The sequence below is a fragment of the Macaca thibetana genome, chromosome 11, assembly GCF_024542745.1.
Source record: "Macaca thibetana thibetana isolate TM-01 chromosome 11, ASM2454274v1, whole genome shotgun sequence".
NCBI classification, from domain to species: domain Eukaryota; kingdom Metazoa; phylum Chordata; class Mammalia; order Primates; family Cercopithecidae; genus Macaca; species Macaca thibetana.
In genome coordinates this window covers 81,315,851-81,343,384 of record NC_065588.1, presented here as the reverse complement: position 1 = coordinate 81,343,384, position 27,534 = coordinate 81,315,851, and the positions used below count along the sequence as shown (strand labels likewise).

At 33.8% G+C, this 27,534-nt stretch overlaps 1 protein-coding gene across 3 annotated transcripts in view; it reads right to left on the bottom strand.

Moving 5' to 3' along the window:
- LRRIQ1 (leucine rich repeats and IQ motif containing 1) overlaps nt 1-27,534 on the bottom strand; it is a 225,631-nt gene that overhangs the window by 115,806 nt on the left and 82,291 nt on the right. For all 3 annotated transcript variants that reach the window (XM_050746645.1, XM_050746644.1, XM_050746646.1), the window contains exons 15-18: nt 20,181-20,360; nt 17,211-17,660; nt 13,366-13,567; nt 3,089-3,208 (exon numbers count right to left, since the gene is read on the bottom strand). In XM_050746645.1, coding sequence (XP_050602602.1) covers nt 3,089-3,208; nt 13,366-13,567; nt 17,211-17,660; nt 20,181-20,360 — 952 coding nt within the window. The remainder of the gene's footprint in view (nt 1-3,088; nt 3,209-13,365; nt 13,568-17,210; nt 17,661-20,180; nt 20,361-27,534) is intronic.

Here is a 27,534-nt window from a genome sequence, read left to right as displayed (position 1 = left end):
GTCAATTTCTTTTTGAATAACATGAGAAAATGCTAAACAAAATAATAGCAAATATAAGCTAGTAATAGGTAGAAAAAGATAATGTATTAGTCAGTTTAGACTAAGATTACAAGGTTTAATGTTTGAAAGTCAATGTGAGATGCATTAAAAAGTTTTTGATAAAATCCAAATTGCATATAAAGTCACCATCATCATCATTATCAGCAGCAGCAGCAGCATCTTAATCTCTAAGATTCTAAGGAAGTTAACTTCCTTAAACCATACAGAGTTTCTCTAAGAAACCTCTAGGAAGCATCTTACTTAGTGGTGAAATATTGAAAGCTTTCACCCTGAGACAAGGAACTAGAAAAAGACTTTTGCTAATAACACCACTATTTAACATTGTAATGGAAGTAGTAACCAGGATAATAAGACAAGAAAAATAAATAACAGGTATAAGAATTAGAAAAAAAGAGAAAACTGTCATTCTCAAGTGATATGATTGTGTATATAGTATATTCAAAATATTTGACAGATAATCTATTAAAATTAATAAGCGATTTCAGCAAAGTGGTTGAATATGAGGTGTATATACAAAAATAAATTGTATTTCTATATATGCTTAGGAACAAATCCAACTGAAAATGTACAAGACCAGTATGAACAAAATCTTCATGGTGTCTTGCTATTGTAGATATTCCAAAATGCTTTGAGTATTTGATTTTAGTCAGTATTAACACATTAGAAAGAACAGAAACTGACCTCTAATTAATACAAGTCATTATGAAATATTGTATTTCATAAGTATTTTCCATATTGAGGTTTGTTATGGAAAACTGAAGTGAGGAAAGCAGGCTTCAATTTACTCAATGTCTTCAAAAACAAGGTAAATTAAATTCAGTTTTAAAACACTGGAGATAAATTTAGAATAGAAAGTAAGCCAGAAAGATTTTGCATATAAGTGTATTTTAAAAGCATTTACATTGTCGTCATGATACCTAGGGTTTTTTATTATTATTATTATTACAAAGAAGTAAAAACACAATTTTTCCTGAGAATAAATAGCTGACCTTATAAGGAATGTGAAGAAAGAAACAGTTCAATTTATTTGAGCATTTAAGATTTGAGAGATGAAGAGTGCAGAATAATGGTAGATTTTACAATTATACTATCCAAATATCAACTAAAAATATTATCGCTGACATTTCTAGAAACGTGCTAATCAGCAGCATGTTCCAAAAAAGCAGTTTCCTAACCTAATAGAATAATGTTGAATTTTTAAGGGCTTCTTTAAGGTATGATTATGCCTATGAAAACAATTCAGATGTGAGCAATAGTGCTCTGCCTCTACAACAGCTTCATCTTCATAATCTTACTGATAACATTTTCATAAATTCATAATGCAGTATTGCAATAAAATTTGGAGACTTTCAGTAAATCATGTTTGACAGAAAAAAATTGAGAAAACATATAAAATAGATTTCAAGTCTCCTAACTGAATTTTGAAAAATACCGTACAATTGAATATCAAAATTCTCACTGATGTGTCACATATTCACACATGCAAACAGAAGACTATATTTACCTCTTGCAGTTAGGGCATGTGGTGATACCACTCCCATTTCATTTTCCTATTAACACATTAAAGTTTCCAGAAATAAATTAGACCAGTTATTGTGAGATGGCATCTGGTAAGAGAATCTTGAAGCTCATTAAGATACAATAAATGTATTCTTACACATATTTTTGAATGATTTAATAAGAGAATGTCTACAGTTGATGCCCTTTTTGTTACATAGCATTGGCCTGCTGAAGAGATCTTTCCTGTTCTGGGCCCTTTTTAAACCTGGAGCAGTATTCCCAAGCATGATCTACGCAGCCTCTAGAACCTAAAGAGGTTTACCAACTTCTTCTTCTTAGTGGTGGAAACTACATGAAGCAACAATCCACCCTTTGCTTTGGAGGTAATGCCCACATGTCCCAGTTTATTACACTCCTAGAAATTCCACTGCTGTGATGAGCCACTGAATCTTCATAGGATTTCTCTCTCACCATCACATCCTTGTTCATTTCTCATGAACCTTGGCTAAGCGCTGCAAAAAATTAACTAGAACTCCATTCACATATCTGCTACATAAGACTACCATGATTACAATGATCAGAGTATAAACTTCATGGTCAGGTTTTAAAAAGATAAGGAGAACTTTGGAAAAATGATGGTCATATAGGTAGATGAAGGAAAATAAAGAGAAATGTGTATGTTTCATGTTTGTTTAACATAGGCTTTTTTCTAGCATAAAAGATAAGCGTTTTTAATTATGTAATTAAAACATTTTTTAATTGTTTTTAAAAAAATCTCTTTTATATCATATGACCTTTAGAGTTATATTAATTTATATCCCATCCTCCTACAAAAATCTTTTAAGGCAGGGCATTTATAACTAGGTAGCTAAGCCAAATGCAGATTAGGATAATTTTATGCCCTGAGAAACTTCATCACCTTCCTGCAATGATACATCGAGAAGAACACAGTATCACCTCTGTTGTATTCTCACCAATAATACATAACCTGAATACAATGAGAAGAAACTATATAACAAGTACAAATTCAGAGATACTCTACAAAACAATTTTTCAGTAGTCTTTAAAAGTATTAAGTTTGTAAAATACAGAAAAAAGATGAGGAACTGTTCCAGTTAAAGGAGACTAAGAAAAAATGACAACTAAATGCAACTTATGATTCTGGATTAGATCTCAGACTAAATATAGGCCATTACTAAGACAACTCACAAATCTGATAAAGTTGATTAGATCATAGTAGTGCATCAGTGTTAATTCCCTAATTTTGATAACTGGAGAATATGGTTGAAGGGCACAAAGACACTCTTGTAAAATATTTTACTGCTACCTTTGCACACTATACAAGTTTGCAGGATAAATGAAGATGTTAGGAAAAGTTTTTCAATGTTAAGACACTTTCTCAGGTGTTATTTGAAAAAGATCTGTAACAATATTAATAGGATAAACACCTTAGAAATTAGTTTAGCTTCAAAATAGTACACTAAACATATTTTAAGACCAGTATTTATATACTGTAGTTCACACTTACTTCATCCAATGTGAAATCCTCTAAATCTATTTCTCTGTATTCTTCATCAGATTCTTCATTCTTAATAGCCTCTAGAGCTGCTGTCAGTTTCTTTCGCAAAATAAAGCCCTTCCAAACTGCCTAAACAAAAATGTAAAGTATGTTATACAAGGTTATAGATCAAACCCTAAACCAGATTATCTGTGTTATCACATTAGGAAGATAAAACATCTTAGACCTAAGTTTAATGACATAATAATCTCTTTTCTGAACTTTATGTGACACTTAAAACTGAAAGATAAATTAAATGACGACATGTGTCTAAAGTTCTGAATCTCAGGAGACTTTCCTTGTAGTAAGCAAAAAAGAATCTTTAAAACTCTCTCAACTGCACATGTAGGTCAACCAATCAATTATCTTACAATTCCTCCAGGACCCATTCTAAACTAAGAAGAAAAAGATACAAAGGAAAACCCACTTTGCTAATGTTCAAATGATTATGTATAAAATAAATTAAAATACAATTAGGAAAACATCAACGTATATAAATGGATTCATATTACACAGGGAGTATTATGGCCTATAACAATGAACTAATTTCATTTTTAAATACATTAAGCATAAAACAACAAAATTTAAAACACTCAGATTCCTCAATAATCCTGGAGTAGGATGACCTTTCCTAACTGTAACTCCAAGTACAATGTAGCTTATAAAAATGAATATCTTTATATTTATAAATATAAATAATATATTTATGCTCCTGGAGAATGAGTTTCAGGATATATTGTGTGAAAACCAAGGGAGAAATAAGTGTTTTTCATGTTACTGTTTATCGATGAAAAACTGTTTATAAACATATATGTTACATAAACATATATATTGCAGTCTATATAAACACAGAAAACGTTCAAATTATAAAATTAATGTTAAAAATGGTTACCTATAAAGGCATAAAATGGGGTAGAATGTGTAGCAATAGAAGCCAGACTTCTCTAAATACATCTTGCTTGGATTAGACTTTCAAATTATGCACATGCTTAAGAAAATTGTGAAACAAATTAAGTAAATAAGAAAATTGTGAAACAAATTAAGTAAATATGAAATAGAAAGAAGTACCTAAAATATAAAAAATGTTTTATGCTGTGGAATAACCAAACAAGTTATTTAAAGTTACTTAAAATACATTTATTTGGCTTCACTCAGGTGAAATATACTCAGAAGACAAGTTTGACCACAAAAGAGATCTTAAAATGGTTTTCAGTAATCATATTGTTAGTAATAAGATTGGTATTTTCATTCTGAAATATATATACACAGACAGAGAGAGAGATAGAAGTGAAATATACAAAACAGTGAAACCATCTATGACAATAGCAGTCACCCAAACCTTTGTTAACAGCCAGCATAGGAAGCCAAACCATAACCTGCATCAAATAATCCCGGATGCCAGGTGATAACCCCTGCAGCAATTAGCCAAGAATGGTCAAAACTTGATCAATGACCCAGCTTCCTTGCTTTTTACTCTGCTTCTAACTCCGGAACAACCAGAGAAAGCCAAATACGCTTCTCAAAACAATAACATAAGATGCTCTACTTCTAGCCTCTCCCTACCCACTTTCCCCATGCCAACAACCTCCAATAGAGCATACCTGAAGCTTTCCCTTTTTCCACTAAAAACTTTCCCACTCCCTTCCATGTTTTGGGGTCTACGCCAAAGGCAAGTGATGATGGCTGATTCCCTCATTAGCATATACTCTGAGTAGCCCATTGTTTTCTCATTTATGTGGTCTTTATTTCCACTGTATATGTATGTGTGTGTACATACCCACATACACATATGGTAGGAGAAGTGAGGGAGAGAAGGAAAAAAAGCAATTATGATAATGTCAGTAAAAATCAGGATTTTCTATAGAAGAAAAGAGATGCAAATATACAATTAAATAAGTAAAATTCTATAGTCCTAACTATAGCTTTAAAACATCAATATGTACCCATGGTATATTTGTTTCCTAAAAATATCTATTTGAAAACTAAGTACAATGTAATTACATTATATAAATAATAACTATACCAGTAGAAACAAGTATTTCTAAAATCCAGATGGGGTGCTCTATATGTCATTTCCGTTAAAGAAACCAACGGTCTTTAGAGAAATGACTGATTCTAGGCCTGGGGCAAAATGTATGCCAAATGAACCTGGAACACTGTGTCACATTAGCAAGCAAGGACAATTTTAAAGACTACTAAATCATGGCAAAAAATGAACTTGATGAGACTACCACTGGCCAAATAAAAGACCACCATTTAAGCAGCAATAATAATACTAACTGCAATGAAATCAAATACACATATTTCAAATTTGTGCTTATTATCATAGTACCCATTTTGGTGACCTTTGGAGGATGCTAGGAGACCTCATTAATCTAAAAATCGGTAAATAAAGGAAAATTATTAATATCAAGCATTTAACCTGCCTTTCCAATATGAACTGTACCTTAGGATAAGTAAATAGTTGAATAGATAAAGACTTTGTTTGTAATTTTTGAATACTTTAGTTAATAAATAAGGAATAGTAGATATCAAGTATCATCATTGTGTAAACCATTAATAAAATAATTGATCTAGGCAATGTTTACCAATGGCCAGTAACATTCCTGAAAGAGAGGCAACCAGATACTATGTACCTCTTCTTTGTAATACAACCACCACCTATGAAATATTCTTGCTAAAGAAATCAAACCTGAATCAGAACAAACATTAGATCTTACTATCAATTTACATAAAACAAGGAAATGATAAGCATGTTAAATGATGTCATGAGGATGCATTTGGCAAAATTAAGAAATTGGAAAACCCTATAGGACAAATGACCTGGTCACTTCAATAAATAAATTGCAAGAAAAAGAAGGGAGTTGCTATATAATAAAAGACTTAACATACAAAATAAAAGTTTGAGTGATTACTTGTATTTTGATTAAGAAAAATCTGCAAACAAACGTATTAAATGGTACAGGAATTTTGAATACTGGTATCATATTTGGTGATAGTGAAAAATAATTGTTATTTTTAAGCTTGGAAATGTATTTCAATTATATTCAAAGCAATATAATTGCTTGAATTATAGAAATTCATGCTAAAATATTTATGAAAGGAATAATTTATTTCAAATAATCTAGTGATGTGGAGGAAGATGTTAATTGGTTTTAAATGAGTCAACATTGACAAGTTATTCAACTCATGTTTAAGGTAGGTATATGGAGTCTTGGGTCTTCTCTGTGCATTTGAAATGTTTTGTAACTAAATGTTTAGAAAATCACAGATGGTGCACTTACCTTTTTTCTTACAATCAATATAATTACCTAAAGTCAGAAATCAAGCTTCACGTGACCTTACAAGCTTCTTTTGCTGGTTGTCATTCATAATTTCCAACAATTAAGGACATAATCATGATTCTTGATGGAAATGCAAAAGAACAGTATTCTTCCATGGAGCCCATCCCATACAAACCAAGGAGGGTAAATAAGTAGCATGGATTTCAAAATTATTGAACGTCTGTTATATGCAAGACACACATGACACAGCAGTGACTAAAACAGACAAAAAAAATCTCTAAGCATGGACTTCCCATTTTAAAGGGGACTGAGACTGAGAATAAAATACATAAGGAAACTAAACTGTATGGTAAATAAATGCTATGGACAAAAATAACAGTCACAAGAGATGGGGAGCATTGGGGAGGTATTGCTATTTTAAATAGGGTATCCTAAAGACCTCCCACTGTGTGTTTACCATTTGAATATAATGGAGCCTAGGAGCCACCAACCTAAAGATACCATCAGCAGGCAAAATTAATAGCCTGAATGTTATTCCTTATACCTTTGTTCTGGCTTAAGCTCAGTAGAGCAAGATTTCTGCAATGGCCTACAACTGCTGTTTTCTATGCATTCTTCCCCTCTCATTCTGTGACTAACTGGTCTTGTACTACTCAAATCAGAAGCTGTGCTATAACTTCTACCGCTGCCAACAGTCTTGAGCCTGTGGTCCTGAGCAGGAGTTGGAAGATGCTGATACAGATGGGCATACTGTGCCTCAGTGATACTACTGTATTGGAATTTATAAGCTTTTCACAAGTGGTGAACCCTGTTCTTAATTATGCTTAATAGCCTGATTTCTCTGATACAGTGTAGTAGAGATTTTCTTTTCTCAGCCTGTGATAAATACTTGAGCCTTTCAATGTTACCTTCCTTCTTCCCAAAAAGCTGTGAGAAACTCAGGCTTCTAGGAATAGGTATAGTTACCTACCGTACTTTCTGAGTGGGGAGAGAGCACTGTCAAAGAAGCTAGTTCCGCATAACTCTACTCCTTTACCCACCCAACATGTCTGGCTTGAAAATTCAATTATCCTTTTCAAACTGTGAAACATATCCACTCCGTCTACCCCCAGTCCCACTTTCTCTTTCTGGAAGAAACTTGTTTCAATCAAACCTCACCACCTATTTCAGCAGCCTCCTATAGCTCTCTCCAAGGCAACCTCACCACAGGACAAGTAAGAAATATATTGTCACTCCCTCAGAAGAACAACAATTTATTTTGCTGTTGCTTATGTGTCAGGTTTCAGATTCCATTTATACATACTGAGATCTCTTTTCCAGGAAAGTGTGAAGTAGGTTTGAGAGTCCAGGAGGGGCTATGTTATCTAGTCTATTTATTGCCTAAACTAAGTTTTCTACTTTTTACTGATAGAGCTTTCTTTTTGCCCAATCTACAAAATTCTAACTCAAACTATGATTGTTATCAATATTTTCAAGAAAGGTGAAAATTATTTGTAAAGGGAAAAATATAAAAGTCATATAGGATTGCCACGTAGATTAAACCAGAAAATTTAAACACAGTGAGAAGCATGTGATTATCAGATAATATGTACTCAATAAATATATTTCCCCCAATTTCCTTGATGCTTTATTTCTAACAACTTCATTCACTTAGTTTAACAAATAAGAAAATCATGTGATATTTAACATTGTATAATTTAAAAAATACAGTTGATTTAATTTTAATCATATTTACCTCTAAAATGAATTTCAATGTAGATAATATTCCTCTGTTTTGTAAGTTCCTATAAATAAATTCTAGCTTCTTAAGGGAGCTTAAGGTTCTTCTAATATGAGAAAGGATGTCAATATGAGTCAAAAACTTGAACAATATTGGGTGGCAGAAAAAAACAGGACATCTTTGTGTAATAAGGAATAAAATTTAAAGCATTGCTTAAGAAATTGGCATTACTCTTTTTAACTTACCCATTATGGAGCATACTATCAGCTCTTTGCCCTCTTTATGATTGGCATGTCACATGGTCTGGATGACTAGTACATGCAAGCTACCTCAGAGATAAGTAACACTATTTTTCTTTTACCTCTTTCATTTGGAGATTTTTAAAAATTATCTTTATTTCTATTTTGTTCTATTTTTATTTTATTTTATTTATTTATTTATTTATTTGAGACAGGGTCTCACTCTGTCACCCAGGCTGGAATGCAGTGGTGCAATCTTGACTCACTGTCAATCTTGACTGACCTTCCAGGCTTAAGAGATCCGCCACCAAAACCTTCTGAGTAGCTGAGACTACAGGCACACGCCGCCCAGTTAATTTTTGTATTTTTTTGTAGAGACAGGGTTTTGCCATGTTGCCCAGGCTGATATTGAACTCCCGAGCTCAAGCAATCTGCCCAATTTGGCTTCTAGAAGTTCTGAGATTACAGGTATGCTCCACCAGGCCCAGTCTTAGATTTTCATGTCTGGGTGTTTATGCTCTGTCAGTTACTTGTTTTCTTTCAGAACGCCTTCTCCTAACATGGCAAATGGGCCAAGTGGCTTCTTCCTGCTAGGGAGGTACACTGCATATAACTTTCTCCCCAACCCTGTCCTGGAAAAGTTCCAAGAATCAGGGAAACATGCTCTCTTTCTCTTGATTATCTTTCCTCCTAAAATCATCTTATCTTTTTTTACCTTCCTCCCTTTTTAAAATACCAACAAAATGATATCAAGATTGAGTGCAGACCTAGTGAAAAGAAGCTAGCAAGGGCAACCTTTAATCCAGCATTAAGTGGCATGAGCCAAGGATTGATTCACTGTGGCTCCCAATGGGTCCTGCTCAAATCATCAGGGTCAGGGCTTCTGTGAAGCTCCAGACTATAAAATACATAGCGTGTGTGTTTTCTGGTGTGTCACACAGAGATATCTCCCTCATGAATCTGCTTAGGGTCAGAAATTCAAGTCCCAGCCATCTCTATTTAGTTTATCAGAAATAATGGTCATGTAAACATGTGGGTAAGTAATGTTCAGATTCTTCTTCTAACTTACTTATTTCTGACAAAGTCACATTTTTATCCTAATAATCTATCTATGATGAACTCATCTCTCTTTCTCATACATTCGAATCAATTCTCTGGCCTGACAATTCTCTCTATTGGACATATCTAACATCTTTTTGTTCTCCAACTATCACCAACTTCTACCCCCCATAGCATACTATATACTTGCTCCTTGTTGAAACTGCACACATCTCTCACCATGTTATTCCTACATTCTCTTAAGATTCTAGTTCTTTTGGTATTCTTGTTGTGCTGAAGCTTACTATCATTCCAGTAACATGAAATCCTGTGTTAAGTAACATGAAATCCTATGTTATTTTACTTCCACTGTCCTTTATGCCTGGAATTCCTTTCTCTTACCTATCTACATTGAGTCCTACTATTTCTTAAGGTGTAGCTCATATCCTTTAAGTGGGGTAGGGTAAGTGCTATAACAGAGTAAAAATGTATAATAATCCAAAAAAGTAGTTTATCTCTTGATCACATAACAAACACTGAGAGAGTAAATGAGCCAATGGGACAGCACTTTAACATGAGGTGACTCGGGAAGCCAGACTTTGCACTCTTCAGTTCCAACAAGGATGCCGCAGAGGCTGTCTCCATTTCAGCCAACCAGAAAGGGAAAATGAAATGAAGGAGTGTCTGTGGGAGATGTTACAGGGTAGACCCGAAAGTGATAAAGTGATGCACAAATCTACCAATGAATTTTTTTTCTGAGACAAGATCTCACTCTATTGTCCAGGCTGGAGTACAGTGGTGTGATCTCAGCTTACTGAAACCTCCTTCCCCTCTGGGTTTAAGAGATACTCATGTCTCAGCCTTCCAAGTAGCTTACAGGCACCTGTCACCATGCCCAGTTAAGTTTTTGTTGTTGTTGTTGTTTGTTTTGTTTTGTTTTGTTTTTTGGTAGAGATGGGGGTTTCATCACATTGGCCAGGCTGGACTCGAACTCTGGACCTCAAGTGATTCACCCACCTCAGCCTCTCAAAGTATTGGGATCACAGGCATGAGCCACTGCGCCCAGCCTACCACTCACATTCTAATGACTAGAACTCTGAGAGCCACAATCAACTGCAAGGAAAGCTTGGAAATCTAGTTTGGCTCTATGCCAGGAAGAAGAGAAGAATGTGGTTTTGGTGAACAGAGAGCAGTCTCTGGCACATCCTTCATGAAATCTTTCATTTCGATCCTTGTTACGCCCCGGCTGTTTCTGCCTAATCACACTGTACTACTTCAGAATGTTTAGACAGTCTAAAATTCATATTTTAAGATGAGTCATTTAAGAAGCTAGATGATTGTTCCTAGCAGATGTGGAAATGGAGTTCACTTCAATGATTTGAAGTAACAGGATGTACAAAAGAGAATTAAAGTTACGAAGAAAGACTGAATGATGCTTCCTTTTGTTACTGATACAAAGAAGCTCAACCAAAGAACTCACAACAGAGATACCAGTCACAACTAGACTATTTCGTAAGGTAATGAACCTTCTCTTTATTGAGAGGAATGAAGCAAAAGTTGAATAGTTATTTACTGTCAATGCTGAAAAATGTATTGTTCATCCACTGATGACAGGAAGGAGTTTGGATGCATGGCATCTACATTCCTTATGTAGCAAAATAACATTTGGAGATAGTAAGTGAAGGTTTTTTTTTTATTTTTTTCTCAGAGTTTCCTTGAATCAATTACTGTCTCCTCACTCCCACCTCTATCAGGTAAGAAAAACAGCTTTGCCTAGGCACTGTTCTCAGGAGGAGTACAGTATAGACAAATTAAGTAAACAGAAATACTGGATACATTGATTAGCAGCTCAGCAAAGGTATTTCTCTTGAAAGCTATGTCTTTAATATTAAGAGCCAGGAACTTGAGAGGAAAGGTAATTTCTTTTTTTCTGAATTTTAAGGCCATTCTTCCAGTTGCTTTTCCTACATACCTTGGAGACATTCCTGATTCCTCTCTATCTCTCATGTATTTACTCTCAAGAAAAAATCAACATATATTCTGGAATGTGATAGTCTTACCACCTCCGCTGCTGATACTCGGGTCCATGTCAATGTTATCTCTTGCCTGGTTTACTCTAATAGGCTGCTAAGTGATTTTGCTGCGTCTGCCTCTGTTCTCTTATAGTATAATTGTGACACAGAGTAAACTTGACCATGTCAATCCACTGTTCAAATTCCACCAATGTCTTTCCATATCATATAAGACCTTTTATAAATCCTACTTTGCTCCTTTTCATCATTCTCTAGTTACACTGGCCTCTTGCTACTTCCTAAACACTGTGGGCAGGCTACTAAATCATGGCCTTAGAATCTGATGTTCCTTTGCCTGGAATATTCTTCCCACAGATGTCTAATGACTAAATCTCCAGTGTCACATTTCCTGGTCTTACACATCCATCCTATCTAAAATGATAAACTTTTCTTTCATACTCCCATCCCACTTTTCCTGCTTCATATTTTCACCCACAATATTTCTCATAGCGAACATATTTATTAACTGCATATTCCAACAGAATGTAAGCCACAAAGATTTTTGTAGCAAGAAATATTTGCTGAATGAATAAAGGGAAATGTTAAATTTTGTTTAATTGTTATCATTCAACTTGGGTACAATACCATGAATTTCTACAGATCTTATTTTATTTAGTTTATATTTGCGTCCTCTACCAGGATATAAATTCCATGAAGGTAGGAATCTTGTTGATTTTAAGTTTTATTTCCTGAGCCTAAAACAATTCCTGACAAGTCGTAGCTTCTCAAAAAATTTGATGAGTAAATAAATTTTTAAAAATGAGTGTGATCAAGATGAACTTCATTTTAAAATCGGACCTTGGAATATACTTTGTCAACTGCCTGTAGGAACCAGTTGGTAAGGTATTGCCAGTGGCATCTAAGAGTTGAGAGAAGTCCTTGGACAACAGAAAGAAGGAAACTGGGAACCTCAGTCTTACAGCTGTGAGCAAATGAGTTCTTCTAGCAACAAATTAGATTGGAAGAGGACCCAAGCCCTAGATGAGAACTAAGGTCCCAGTCAACACTTTGATATCAGACTGGTGAGACATTGAGCAGAAAATCCATCCATGTTGTGCTCGGACTTCTGAGTTACAAACATTTTAAGGTAATAAATTGGTAATGTTTTACACTGCTACAACAAAAACAAAAACCCTGGTCTTGGTGAGATTGAGTCAAGTCTGTTAATTATTTGCTTCCTAAATTTTTAAACGAAAGTATTTGAAAAACTTTAACAATTATTTTGGTAGATTTTCAAACATATAGAAATAGCTATCAAGGCCAAGTAAGACCTGCTTTGGCTAATCAAATGTTAGCAGATGTGACAAATGACATGCTTGATGAAAAGTTATTGTCGTTGTTTGAGACAAGGTCTCACTGTATTCCCAGTGGTATGATCACAGCTCACTGCAACCTCACACTCCTGAGCTCAAGCAATCCTCCTGTCTCAGCCTCCCAAGTAGCTAGAACTACAGGTGTGCACCACCACATCCACTAATTTTTGTGTTTGTTTTTTTTTTTTTCAGATATGGGGCCTCTCTTTGTGGGCCAGGCTGATCTTGAACTCCTGGCTTCAAGCAATCCTCCTGCCTCGGCCTCCCAAAGTGCTGGTATTACAGGCTTGAGCCACCACATCCAGCCTTGATGAGAAGTTTTAAATATGGTTGTGTGGTCCAGCTTGACCTTCAGTCATGCAAATAGTGTTTTGTATTGAAGGCTTATTCCTTCAATCCAGATACCAAGCAGAGCCACAGCCAACCTGCAGCTAACCTGCAGCCAACATGTCACTTGAATAAGAAATAAGTCTACATAACTGTAATCACTGAAACTTGGAGGCTATTTTTAATACAGAATAAACCATGAAAGACAACTAATAAGTCTTTTGTAACTATGTTACCAAAAGATTGAAATTAACCTGAATAAGAACAGCAGCCTTCTCTCTCTGTTTTTGGATATTTACAATATTTTCTCTTTTTTCTTTCTTTAAAATAGTCTGATTCTTGATGGAAGAATTTGGCAGTCCTTCTGTTGCAGCAGTACATAGCCTTGTGGAGAAATGCATCTGTCTGCGCATGAGGTAACCACGCCAGTATGACTGGATGACCACAGCTGCCATACTATTAAGAGGAGAGAAACACACACACACACACACACATTTGTTATTATCTGTAAATACACAGTTGTAGATAAAAGTTCCTCCTAAGCAATATTTTAAACAAAGAACACATAAAGTATTATTTAAAAATAAGACCGCTTCTTTTACTTAACCATTGTCATAGAAGTAAAAATAGTAAGAAAACCTTCCAATCTGAAGAAAAGAAATGGGCCAATAGTTGAGTATGTGGCTAAAAGGGAGTTTCATTTGTTTCTTTTAAGGAGGGAGATTTATAGAGATTTTGTATCATCTTGGGGATATTTGTCCAGAGAGAACGGGAAAAAGTGATGAGGCAGAAGAGAGGGAACACATGTAGGAGCCAATGTTTACTTGGCAAGAGAGGGTAAAATCCTATTCATTGTGGAGAAGTGACCTTCGAATGTAAGAGGAAGAAGGCTGCCTTTACTGTAAGAGGAAGGACCCTATCAGGTGCTTAGGAGCTTCACTTTCTTCTCTGCCCACAAACAGTTAACTTACACTCTTACAGACCCAGCAGTAAATACTTACATTTTTGTGGTCCACACCTATTTGCCAATTTCAGGCACTGAATCAATCAATGCTATGTGTTTTCCATGTCCTCCTAAGTTGCCCAGCAACATTAGCAAAATGTGATTTAAAATATACATCATTTATAAAAGTGGATTGTCAGTGTGTTTAGTAATTTAACTCTTACTAATCAGAAATGTTTTTCTTTCCCAACATAGATTATTAGAGTAATATTATCAAGGTAAAGAGTGTAGTCAAAGTGCTGACTATTCTGTCTTACTCCCTTTTCAAATTCCTGACTTTGGCTTAAAAAGAAGATAAGTAGGCCAGGCGCAGTGGCTCAAGCCTGTAATACCAGCACTTTGGGAGGCCGAGACGGGCGGATCACGAGGTCAGGAGATCGAGACCATCCTGGCTAACATGGTGAAACCCCGTCTCTACTAAAAAAAAAAAAAAAAAAAAAATACAAAAAACTAGCTGGGCGTGGTGGCGGGGGCCTGTAGTCCCAGCTACTCGGAAGGCTGAGGCAAGAGAATGGCGTGAACCCGGGAGGCGGAGCTTGCAGTGAGCTGAAATCCGGCCACTGCACTCCAGCCTGGGCGACAGAGCGAGACTCCGTCTCAAAAAAAAAAAAAAAAAAAAAAAAAAAAAAAGAAGATAAGTAATTCTTGGCGTATCTCCATTTCCTAATGCTCCCTTGAAATAGTTTTCAATAATTTTATAATTGCCAAATCCAATGAAATTTCTTCATTCCTCATACAATTTATTTTAAGGCAAAGTGGAATGAAGTGATAAACTCTACTAGATATGACCACACTTTTTTTTCCTCATAGTAATACATTTCTGGGAAATTAGAAAGGAATTATGAAGCCATTTTCTATTGCTGTTTTGGCTTATTATCGGCATTACTATCATCATCATTGTTATCATCACCACCATTTAATGTAAAGCTAGTAGAATGCTCCAATCTGTTTTACTATGAATAGAATATTGAAGTTAAAGGCTAAAATACATGGTCTAAGATATACTACTTGAATTTCCAGTACTTTGAAAAAATATTCATGTTCCAACAAATCATTTCCTCCTCCTAGGGTAAACATAACTTTGTAAATTTTGATATAAATATAATTCACATTTATTCATTCAATCATCCATTCATTACTTCATCTTTTGAACAAAAATGGATTAGGGGATTTCAAAGCACCTTTAATAGGCACTTTGGGTGATAAAGAAAAGAATCAGAAAACACATTTGCAATATGCAACTAGTAAAAATTAAAAGGCTTATGGGAAAACACATCAAACCTGAGACAGTATCTTATATTTCTTTATAGACACATGCAAGTTTCATGAACTGTAACTGTGAATTTTTTGTAAAGTCATTGATTGCATGAATTCCTCAGCCTGATATCACCAAAATTCCCCAGGGAAAACAAAAACAGAAGGTAGATGAGGGGTATTTTCTTCAGTGACACTAACATATGGACTGCTTTTCACTACATTGAAAGCAGGTAAAGAAGCTGACTTTATGGTTTCCTAAATGTAGGGTGCACTACAGGTTGAGAAAAACAACTCCATGATCATCATCATCATCATCATATTTTTGGCAAAACTTATAATGTCAAAAGTGTCTTTAGAATAAGAGCACATGTAAATAATTCTTAGGAAACTCTTACACAATTAACAATTAATCTCCTGAATCACTGAGTGTTAAGATTCAGCAACGGGTATACATTTTCCTTCCCATTTATTCTTTGGGTCTTTAATCTGTATTTTCAGTTCTTCTTCCTTACTTATTATCATCATTTGGCTATTTTATTTAGGATTAAGAAGTTAAAAATATTGTTTATATGAAATTTCAGTAGGCAACATTTGAAGTGTTTGGAGCAAAGGCAATCAATTAAATAAACTGATAAAACACAAATCAGAAAATATTAAAGCCACTTTTGATAAATATTAAAAATTTACATTAGGAAATATGTTAGTTTCAGCATATCAAATTACTTAGCTCCCAGAAAAGAAAAAAATTACTCTTTACCCTGACAACTTTTGAAAAAAGGAAGAGTGGGAAAAGCAAGATTTGCTAGCTACTGTGGTATTCTGACATTTGCCCTGCTCAGCACCAGTAATTCATAAGAGAAACTAAATCTGAGGAATTTTTCTTTTCTTAGCTTGACTCTGAGGCCAAAAGTAAAAAGAACAAGAAGAAATTGACAGGACAAAGTAAAACCTAATCCTTGCTGTTCAATAGTTAGTCATTAGCTTTCTAAAATTATTTAATTGTTATAAGGGGGTTTACTTGATTAATCATAGAGAATATTGCCCTACCTTATAGATCTATTGATGCCAAAAAGTTATAGCACATACATTCAAAATACATGCAAAGATGCTCATTAAATGTTTATTAAATCAATGAGCAAATAAATGGCATGTGCAAAGGCATATATATATATATATATATATATATATATATATATTATTTATTTATTTATTTTTGAGATGGAGTCTCACTCTGTCACCCAGGCTGGAGTGCAGTGGCACGATCTCGGCTCACTACAAGCTCCGCCTCCTGGGTTCACGCCATTCTCCTGCCTCAGCCTCCCCAGTAGCTGGGACTATAGGCGCCTGCCACAACGCCCGGCTAATTTTTTGTATTTTTTAGTAGAAACGGGGTTTCACCGTGTTAGCCAGGATGGTCTCGATCTCCTGACCTCGTGTTCCACCCGCCTTGGCCTCCCAAAGTGCTGGGATTACAGGTGTGAGCCACTGCACCCAGCCTGCAAAGGTATATTTTTTTAAAATTAAAATACTTGATTACTCAGAAAATGTTTTTATTATTTTTAGAGTATTGTATTTTATTTCTCCTTAAAATATATTACAAGGCAGAAAAAAATTCACATTTACTCATTTAAATACTACTAGAAATTAAACCAGAATTTAATCAAATTAATCTGCACTATAATTAATGATTTGTGCACCTCATGAAAACATAATGGAATCGGTATGAAATATGATTGTGATTTAAATCCTTCAGCAAATTACTAGGTACCGTTGACTAATATCATCCATCAAAAGTAGTAAACATACATCTATAGAAGAAACATTATTTATATATCTTACATTTTTTCATTAGGCTCAATATTTTGGTGATTCCTCAGCACAGAATTTGTCATTTCTACTTCTTTAAATGGGATTCTTATGGTGGGAATACTGCTTGCCTTGCTGTTTTCTTTCTTCTGGCATACTAATATTTCCTGATGTCTTCCTTCCATATTTTCACATGTGGAGGAGTTGCTTAGTGGGGAGCGGCTGGAGACAGAGTCCATCCATTTCTCAGGATTATCTGGTGAGTCTGGATTATCTTCATGTGCACAAGAGTAGAAGACTCCATTTTGCAGAGTGCTGTCACTGTTTGTAGGGGCCAAATGATTTTTCTGGGCTTCTGATTCATCTTTCTTGGTGATATTTACATCCCCTCGTTCGTGTGCATGTCGGTATTCAGTACTCAGTATCATCAATTTTTTAAAATAATGACAGAGATTTTCTGCAGTATCCAAGGTAAATACATCTCTGAACAAATAAACGATGAGAACATTTAATAAGAATAGTATCAGCAAATATTAAAACTTGTGCAAGTTTTGAAATTTTCACTGTGTGGCCTCAAATGAATATTAAACTTCACTACAACATTCATTATAGATTATTTCTAGTTGTTTATATAAAAATGGATCTCGTTTATAACAAAATGTGAAAACATTTGTTTAGTTAGTTTAGATCCATCAGTCCAGACAACATGTCTGGAAGTTTTAGGACCATTTTTATTCTAGGTATTTTTGGTACAAATGAATGAGAAAAATTCATGCTTTTACTACCATAAACATGAGAAATCATGGTTGACTAAATTTGGAGAAGCTATTTATGAAATGAAGTTAAAAGTGCTTTCTACATTGACTTTTGCCATGCAAAATATTTGTACTGGACTTTTAAACAAAGAACTTACATTATGGGAAAATTTTTATTCCCATTTATCTCTGGAAAAATAATAATCCACTGCAAAGAGAATTCAAGTACTTTAAGACATAAATGGCTAAGATTCTCTTGAACAATTATTGGATTTCTAGCTTTTGAATTTTATAAGTTGTATAATTAATCAAATTTTAATGTTGCCTGGATTTGAAGTTCTCAATAACAAATGTAAAGGACTTTTCACTTATATGAGTATTCTTGGCTACATTTTGTCTTCTTTTATTTTTATTTCATGTTTAAAAAATTTTGCTTATTTCTAACATATTTTCTGGCTATATTTAATATATTGCCATAAGCTGCCTTAATTTTTTTCTGAAAACAAAATACAGTATATAAAAAATAAAATGTTAATCACATCAAACAAAATGAAAGTTACAATTATTTCCAAAAATGTAGACAATTTGATAGTTCCTATGTTCACAAAGGTAATTTTAGACATTAGCATAGGCTCGTCCAATATGTTTGTTTTGTATTTTATTCATTTCATTGGTTAATAATGCAAAAAAAGGTTCGATATTAGCATATCAAGAGTTTATGGTTACTTGTTGAACTCACCACCACTTATGCATCAATATATAAAATATAGTCTATTTTACATATTATAAAATAAGAATTTTCCTTCTTCCTATAGTCTTTCCATTTTCAATGCTAAAATAAAACTTAAGTTGCAATGAAATAAATAGTCCAAAGACTGCATTTAAAATCTCATGTTGAAATTTGGATTTCAAGGGAATGTCAAGAGTCACCTTTACGTACAAAATTGTATATTACCACATATATACAAGTAAATATTATTTTAGATTTGCATAAAGACAAATGTAAATAATCTTAGTATTTGTTGCATTAAACACTACTTAAAACAATTTAAATTATTTTTAATGATGTGAGATTTCTTTTTAATCTAAATAGACTGTTCAAAAATATTTAAACAGAAAATGAACTTCTACATAGGACAAGCATGTATAAAAGTATCAATAACAATACTTTAAGAATATAATATAGTAAGAAAATTTAGACATTTAGAAGTACATGTTATTTTTCCAATTGCAATGGAGAGTCATTGTAAGTGAAACAATACAAAATGGTTTTTGTTTATAATTTACATTTTCTGACATAATGCAAATTTTAAAATACAGTTTTAGAAATATCAATTATAAGGCCGGGCGCGGTGGCTCAAGCCTGTAATCCCAGCACTTTGGGAGGCCGAGACGGGCGGATCACGAGGTCAGGAGATCAAGACCATCCTGGCTAACACGGTGAAACCCTGTCTCTACTAAAAAATACAAAAAACTAGCCGGGTGAGGTGGCGGGCGACTGTAGTCCCAGCTACTCGGGAGGCTGAGGCAGGAGAATGGCGTGAACCCGGGAGGCGGAGCTTGCAGTGAGCTGAGATCCGGCCACTGCACTCCAGCCTGGGTGACAGAGCGAGACTCCGTCTCAAAAAAAAAAAAAAAAAAAAAGAAATATCAATTATAATGCATTCAGAATTCGAGGTGGGGAATAGGAAGTTTTCTTTCTTCAAAATTTGATTCTGATTACTGTCAACTTCTGTAATCTAAATGGGTGCAAGTGCTGACTGCTTTTCTCTACTGTGCTCCCATCATACCTTAGTATATAAGCATATGTATGATATTTTAATGTATAATATAAATTACATGTGTTATAAAACTTACCTCACTCTATTCTAGGTGTTTACCCAATTTTCTGTTATGCTAATTTGTGAATTATTTGGGGATAAATAGTCTTGCCTACAATAATTGTTGAATAAAATTATGACTGAATAATTGATGAATTTTTGCCTCTTGTCTTGATGCTATCCACATGCTTTCATTTACTTCATCTAATATTGTAGCATTTAAATATTTGAAGTTATGTTCAAAATACATATTAATACATTTCAAGAATAAAAACACGATGCCCAAAATTTTTTAAAGGTAGAATATCCCCAAAACACACTGTTTTAATCTAAAAAGTATAATTGTGTTAATCAGAATACTTTAAAAATCATATTTATAAATTACATTATTGATTCTAAATACAACAATGGGAAGATCACAATCTTACCCTTTTCCAGTTATATAATTTTCAGTTAGCAAGTTGAATTCTCGAATCTGAGACTGACAAAGTGCCAGGAAACCTGCTGATTCCAGTTGATTGTGTTCTTCAGTGTAGCTTTCTGAATCAGAGTTTAGCATACTGCCATTAAGGATTCTCATATCTGGCAACACTTTAAGTAGAGAATCCCTATTGAAAACAACAAAAAAAGTTAATAATCCTAATCTTGATAAGGAGAGTATATATCTAAATACCATATGCTGATCATTTAAGTAATATAAGCATAGGATATATATCTCAGAAAATGTGACTGTAGGGAAAATGATAGAGTTAGATTTTGTTGTTGTTGTTGTTGTTACATTTCTTTAAAAAACCTGGTATCAGGTCATATACAAAGTAAGTTTTAGAGTTAATTATTTAACCATTTTCTTCTAAAACACAAATGAAAGATTGAAACTTGGAAACTCACGCTGGAATTTGGAGTGTAAAAAGATGCATTATGAAAAGAATAATAATATTAGATAAACTTTTAAACAGAAGATAACTATAATAATCTTAACAAAAGTTGTCTTTTATTTCAGAAATAGAGGTATATTCTGACTGTTTCTCTTAGTAAAACATATGAGAGTAAGACTAAAACAAGAGAGGTAGGATATTACCCTGTTTATCATGATCTGGAACATCTAAAATTATACTTTCTCCTGAATCTTGCTAAGGATTATAAAGGTAAAAATCTTCAACGTATTTACAAAAGTATATATCAATTTTTGGTGGTGTCCACCTGTAGTCCCCGTTACTCAGGAGGTTGATGCAAGAGAATCACCTGAACCAGGGAGGTGGAGGTTGCAGTGATCCAAGATCGTGGCACTGCTCTCCAGCCTGGTGACAGAGCAAGGCTCCATCTCAAAAAACAAAAACAAACAAACAAACAAAAAACAAAAAGAAAAAAGAAAAACCCTAATGCTGTGAAAAAGCCAGGTCAGACAGCAAGAACTTTCCATCAAGCTCAGCCACTTAGAACTACTAGCTGAAACCATTCTCAAGGAGATTGTAGGTCTGTTTTCACCAGGCTGCTGATAGTTACAGGGAAAAGTGAACTCCTTCAACAAAGTCAATACCCTCGTTAGAAACTAACAGTTCCTATGGAGAAACTATACAACTCTGATGAAAGATATCCAAGAGGAACTAAATAAATTAAGAGATATCCCAATGGGGAGTTCATAGATAGGAAGACTCAATATTGTCAAGATGTAAGTTCTTCCCATATTGATCTATAGATTAAACTCACTCCAAATCAAAATTATAGCAAGGTATTTTATGGATATTAACAAAGTGTTTCTAAAGTTTATATAGAGAGGCAAAAGATCCAAAATAACTAGCTCAATATTGAAGGAAAACAACAGTTAGAAGACTGACACTAACTGACTTCAAGACTTAATATGAAGCTATAGTAATAAAGACAGTATGGTATTGGTGAAAGAACAGACAGATCAATGGAACAGAATAGAAAGTCCAGAAATAGACCCACACAAATACAGCTAACTGACCTTTGGCAAAGGAGCAAAACCAGTACAATAGAGCTAACAGTCTTTTTCAACAAATGGTGCTGGGACACCTCAAAATCCACGAGTAAGCATGAAGCTAGACAGACTATGCACTTCACAAAATATTATCTCAGAAGGAATAAAAGACCTAAATGTAAAATATAGACTGTTAAAACTCCTAGAATATAATATAGGAGAAAATCTAGATGACCTTTGGTATGATGATGACTTTTAGATAAAATACAAAAGGTATGTCAGTGTGCAGGAAGGAGAGTTTAAAAATCACCAAAGGTATAAACAAGGAAAGAAAAAATTCATTTTTTTCATTAAAGTTAAAATTTTCTACTGTATGAAAGATAATCTCAAGAGAATGAGACGACAAGTCACAGACTGGGAGAAAACACTTCAAAAGATGTATCTGATTAAGAACAGTTATCCAATATATCAAAGAACAAAAGTCAACAATCAGAAAATACACAAACTAATTTAAAAATAGGCAAGAAACCTCAACAGACACTTTACTTAAGAAGATATACGGATGACAAGCCAGCATATAAGAAGATATTCAACATGATATTCACTAGAAAATTGAAAATTAAAATAACAATGAGATAATGCGATACCACTACATAACTATTAGAATGACCAAAATCCAGAAATACTGACAATACCAAATGCTGGTCAAGATATAGAGCAAGAGAAATTCACATTCGTTGCTGGTGGGAATGCAAAATGGAATAGCCACTTTGGAAGACAATTTGACAATTTCCTATAAAACTAAATTAAATCTCACCAAATGACCCAGCAATAACATTCCTTGGCATTTACTCAAATGAATTGAAAACTTATATTCACACAAAAATCTGTAAACAGATGTTTATAGCAGCTTTATTCACAATTGCCGAAACTTCGAAGCAACCAAGATGTCATTCAGTAGGTGAGTGGATAATAAATTGTGCTACAACTAGAAAATAGGATATTATTCAGTGCTGAAATGAAGTGAACTATGAAGCCATGAAAAGTTAAGTGCATATTATTAAGTGAAAGAAGTCAATATGAAAATTCTCACATATGATATTATTCCAATTTAATGACATTCTAGAAAAGGCAAAACTATTGAGACAGTAAGATCGCTAGTTGTCATGAGTTGGTGGGAGGCAGAGATGAATAGGCAAAGCACAGATTTTAGGGCAGTGAAACTATAGTTTATCATACTACAATAGTGGATACATGTAATTACACATTTGTCAAACTTATAGATTATGAAACACCAAGAGTGAACTCTAATGTAAGCTATGGACATTGAGTGACAATGTCAATGTAGACTCATTAATGGTAACAAATATACCTCTCTGGTGCAGAATGTTGATAGTAGGAAAGGTTGTGCATGTATGGGGATGTAGTATATGGGAACTCTGTACTTTCTACTCAGTTTTGCTGTTAAACTATGACTACTATAAAAATAAATTTTATTAATTAAAAAAAGAAAGTAACAATTCCTAAATACCAATTGAAGAATGACAAGACGAGATTATTAAAAATGTTAAGATTTAAGAAGCAAAACTTCAGGCAGATCTCTAACTAGATTGTATAGTCTCAGATGAAATATTCATTTATACAAACAGTTGTGAAATCTAATTTTAGCATATGTATATATATTACAAAAGAATTGGCCTATGAAGGCAAAAATGCCTAGGGCCAACCAAAGTAATAAAGTATCTCTGTGTAGAGTTATAATCTTGGTAGTCGTGGTAGTAATAGTAAATTTAAAAATTATCACAAGAGATGATAGATAAATACATTTTCCTCTATAAAAGCAAAAAAAAAAAAAAAAAAGAAAGAAAGAAAAAAGAACACCATAGTTTTTCATGTACTGAGAACAGAAATAGCTCCCAACCCCCACTCTGCTCCCTCCCCTGAAAGAAAACTGAAGCTTTCTTTCTTGTCAATCTTTAAATAAGGGAAGAGAGAAATAAATTGGATTTGTTTCTTCAAGGTAATTATCAGATGATCTATAATATTATGAAGCAGATAAAAAGCTTGATGCTTTGCTAATAAATAGTTTGATCAAGTTAAGAAAATATGAGTCCATATATTTTGAACTTGTTAATGTTCACTCTAAACAAGTTCAAAGAGGAAATAATATGTACAACAAACCCCCATGACATGTGTTTACCTGTGTAACAAACCTTTACATCTGCTCCAAAACCTAAAATAAAAGTAAAAGAAAGAAAAAAGGAAAACTGTCGTCTTTGATTGTATGAAATAACACTGCTGATAGGTTGGGGTAAGCTTTATTTTTTAAATATAGCCTTCTTTATGCACACTAGGGAATAAGAACCCGGCCAGGCACGGTGGCTTACGCCTGTAATCCCAGCACTTTGGCAGATCGAGGAGGGTGGATCGAGACCATCCTGGCTAACACGGTGAAACCACGTCTGTACTAAAAATACAAAAAATTAGCCGGGTGTGGTGGCGGGCGCCTGTAGTCCCAGCTACTCGGGAGGCTGAGGCAGGAGAATAGCTTGAACCCGGGGGGCAGAGCTTGCAGTGAGCTGAGATCTCTCCACTGCACTCCAGCCTGGGCGACAGAGCGAGACTCCGTCTCAAACAAACAACAACAACAAAAGAATCTAAGTACAATAAGAAATATTGTGGCACTGCCGCAGTTATATTACAATAATTTGTTCACTGGTTAACATTTCTACTGTTTTACATAAAGAGTATGACCGTGTCTTAGAACAGTATTCCTGGAACTCTGAATTTAGAGAGTACATTTCAAATACATAGAGACACGGGGCTTCTGTGCAGAATAATTAATGACAAAATGAAGAGCTATTTTAACACAATAATCTTATATAAATATTTGTTTTATCAGAAGAATGAACAGATAAATATATTTTACTATAAGCATATTTTATTTAATAAAACAAATATTTCATACTCCAAACAAACAAAAACAATAAAAATAAATACATTCAAAGATAATATGGAAGTATAGGTTTGTTTCTAGTTGTTGCAACTGTTACTACATAATAGTTGTTCAGATGGAACTGATACCAGCTCAGCAAGGAACAAAGTAGTGATTTTATCATGAAATACTATATTTTGGTCATAGATACTGATATAAATATTACATACAATATTTCAGGTATGGGGAACGATTCTAGGGAATGTGGATCAAGAGAGGTTAAATTTTTACATTAGGAATACTTTGAAGCTATGTTCATCACCTTTATATAAAAAGTTTCCTAATGATTTAGTATTTGGAATTCTTTTGAATGTAGACATTTAGTTTGCTTGGATATTTAAGACTATAACAATATCTTGAAATTTGTAATTTATGTAATCAGTATCCAGATTGGAGTTAGTGTTTTATTTTAAACATTTTCTTCATGTTACTTACTTATTAAAGGACAATCATCAGAACTGCATAACAGAGCAGTGCATGGATTGGCCTCAAGTTCTAAATGCAGACTTATAAAAGTTTATGATGAACATATTAGAAAGTGCCAGAACAAGTTGATGAATGTTGGAAATGAAGTATCAGAATACTGTGAGATCTCAACATTAGTTTTTCCAGCTGGGCGCCTCCTAATCAAGGGTAGAACCAATATTTCATTTGGTGAAAACTTCCTGGTGAATATTCCACCACTTAAGAAGCTCTATTAATCATGAGTGAATGAGAGAAATTCCCAAAGGAGATTTCAAACTGAGTCTATGGATTAAGTTTTAAAAAGAGATTTTTTAGTACATCAGCATTGTCCCTGTTATCACTGGCTAGACATGAAAGTAAGAAGCCAATTGGGAAAATTTATAACTAATACTTTTGTTGGTATCATGGGGTTATGCAAAGTTCATTGGAACAGACTGCTTAAAGTTTGAGTTGATCCTTTGATTAATAAATCCATATTTTATAGATTTCCAGATTTAAAACCCTTTAGATAAATGAATTTCTCAAATTAAGTATAGGTCAACTGATGTAAATGAAATTTGACAGCCTACATTCTAAAGGGGGAATTACTCTAGTCCAGAAAAGTTCATTTAAATATAGAAATTATAATAGCCAAATAATTTTCATATCTATAATATAAATGCTATGTATTTTCTTATTATTACTTATTACATATTTTCTTTAAAACTCTAAAGTACATAAAATTAGCAAAAGCAGTAAAATGTGAATATTTATCTTTACAAATTCGTAATAAAATGTCAATTTATTTTCCCACAAGTCAATAAAATAAATGTTCATGCTGAAAGCAAACAAAATGATAAAAAATACATTGAAAGATTATTTGAGACATTAATTTTGTTTCTGGTTGTTGAAACTGACAATGTGGCAGCTGTTTGGATGGAAAGTGACACCAGATCAGCAAGATAATTCATGTCATTTTTGCTGAACAACTAACAAAAAAATCATGGCCTTAAAAGGACTTGCTCTGAATAATGGGAAAAGCTAATATTTTTTATTTGTCATCTAGGCTTGGCCCATATAGTTACTAGGAAAAAAAAAAAATCCACCTAAAAACAACCCATCAGATGTTTTCATTATAAATAGTATTACCTGCCAAGCAGTGCCTTTTAGATGTAATTAAATTCTTGTTTTTGTATGAGAAATTTCATTTTAAGATCTAGCTCCTGAAAATGAGGATCCCAAACTTGGGGATTAGGAGTACTTTAAACCCAGTGTAAAAGAAGTATAGCCCCAGAACTTGAGCCACTACAGGTAAGTGGAAATATCGATTGTTTCTATTCCAGATGAGGGGATCCTACACCTAGCACACCAAAGGTCTAGAAACACATTTAGGTGGCCTTTCACTCACACACACACACACACACACACACTTGAATAATTGAAGTTTCTGATACCCTTATGATTTGACATCAACAGTTGATATTTCCTGTAGTAATAGGTCCTAGAGTTCAGTTTCTCAGGAAACCTGGGGAATGTGATAAATACTATAGTACTTTAGAAGTCTGAGTACTGTAGTTTCACAATTTCTGATACCGACAATTACTGTGAATTAGCAATAACACCAATTGTCAATTTATCAGGAATAACATTTCTAATCACTAATGTAAAATTAAATTAATTCAATAGAAAAACTTGGCGGAGGGGGGCAGAAACACGCAATTTTTCAAGCCTTTACACATTATAATGTAATTAAATACTGTAATGTATTTGTTCAACAAATATTTTTGGGTGTCTGTTACATATAAGGGACTGTGCTGGTACTGTGCAACCAGAAGCAAAAACAATAAACAAAATTTTTTCCATTAAGGATATAACATTTCAGATGGCTGTTTTAGATTATATCTTTTTAAAAATTAATGGATATAAATAAAACTTCTCAATTTAACAAATCTCAGTGAAATGCTACAACACAAACCTGAAATGGACAAACTAAGTGCAATCTACACAATTCAGTACTGCAGATCAAGCTGTTAAACTCTGCATAAATGAATACACGTCCTTTAAAAAAATAAAGGAAATCTACACCTCTGCACCCTCCAGAATTTGTTTCCAAGATATAAATGGTAATTCTGTCACCAACTATGTTTCCTTCCATTCTCTTTTAGATTGCAATTCTGTTCTTGTATTCAACAAAAATTAAGGAAACTGGTCTGAACATTTATATTCAAGGTGCCGCAAATGTCTCCAGATTGAGAATTGACCATACGCATCCAAAGGGCACGTGGTGAAGACTAAAGTATTATTAGTAAGGAAAAGTGATTGATATCCTTTCCCCAATAAATGAAGAAAGATATTTATCTCTGAGTAAACAGAATGCCAACTTGCTAAAGCAAAAAGGCAAGAG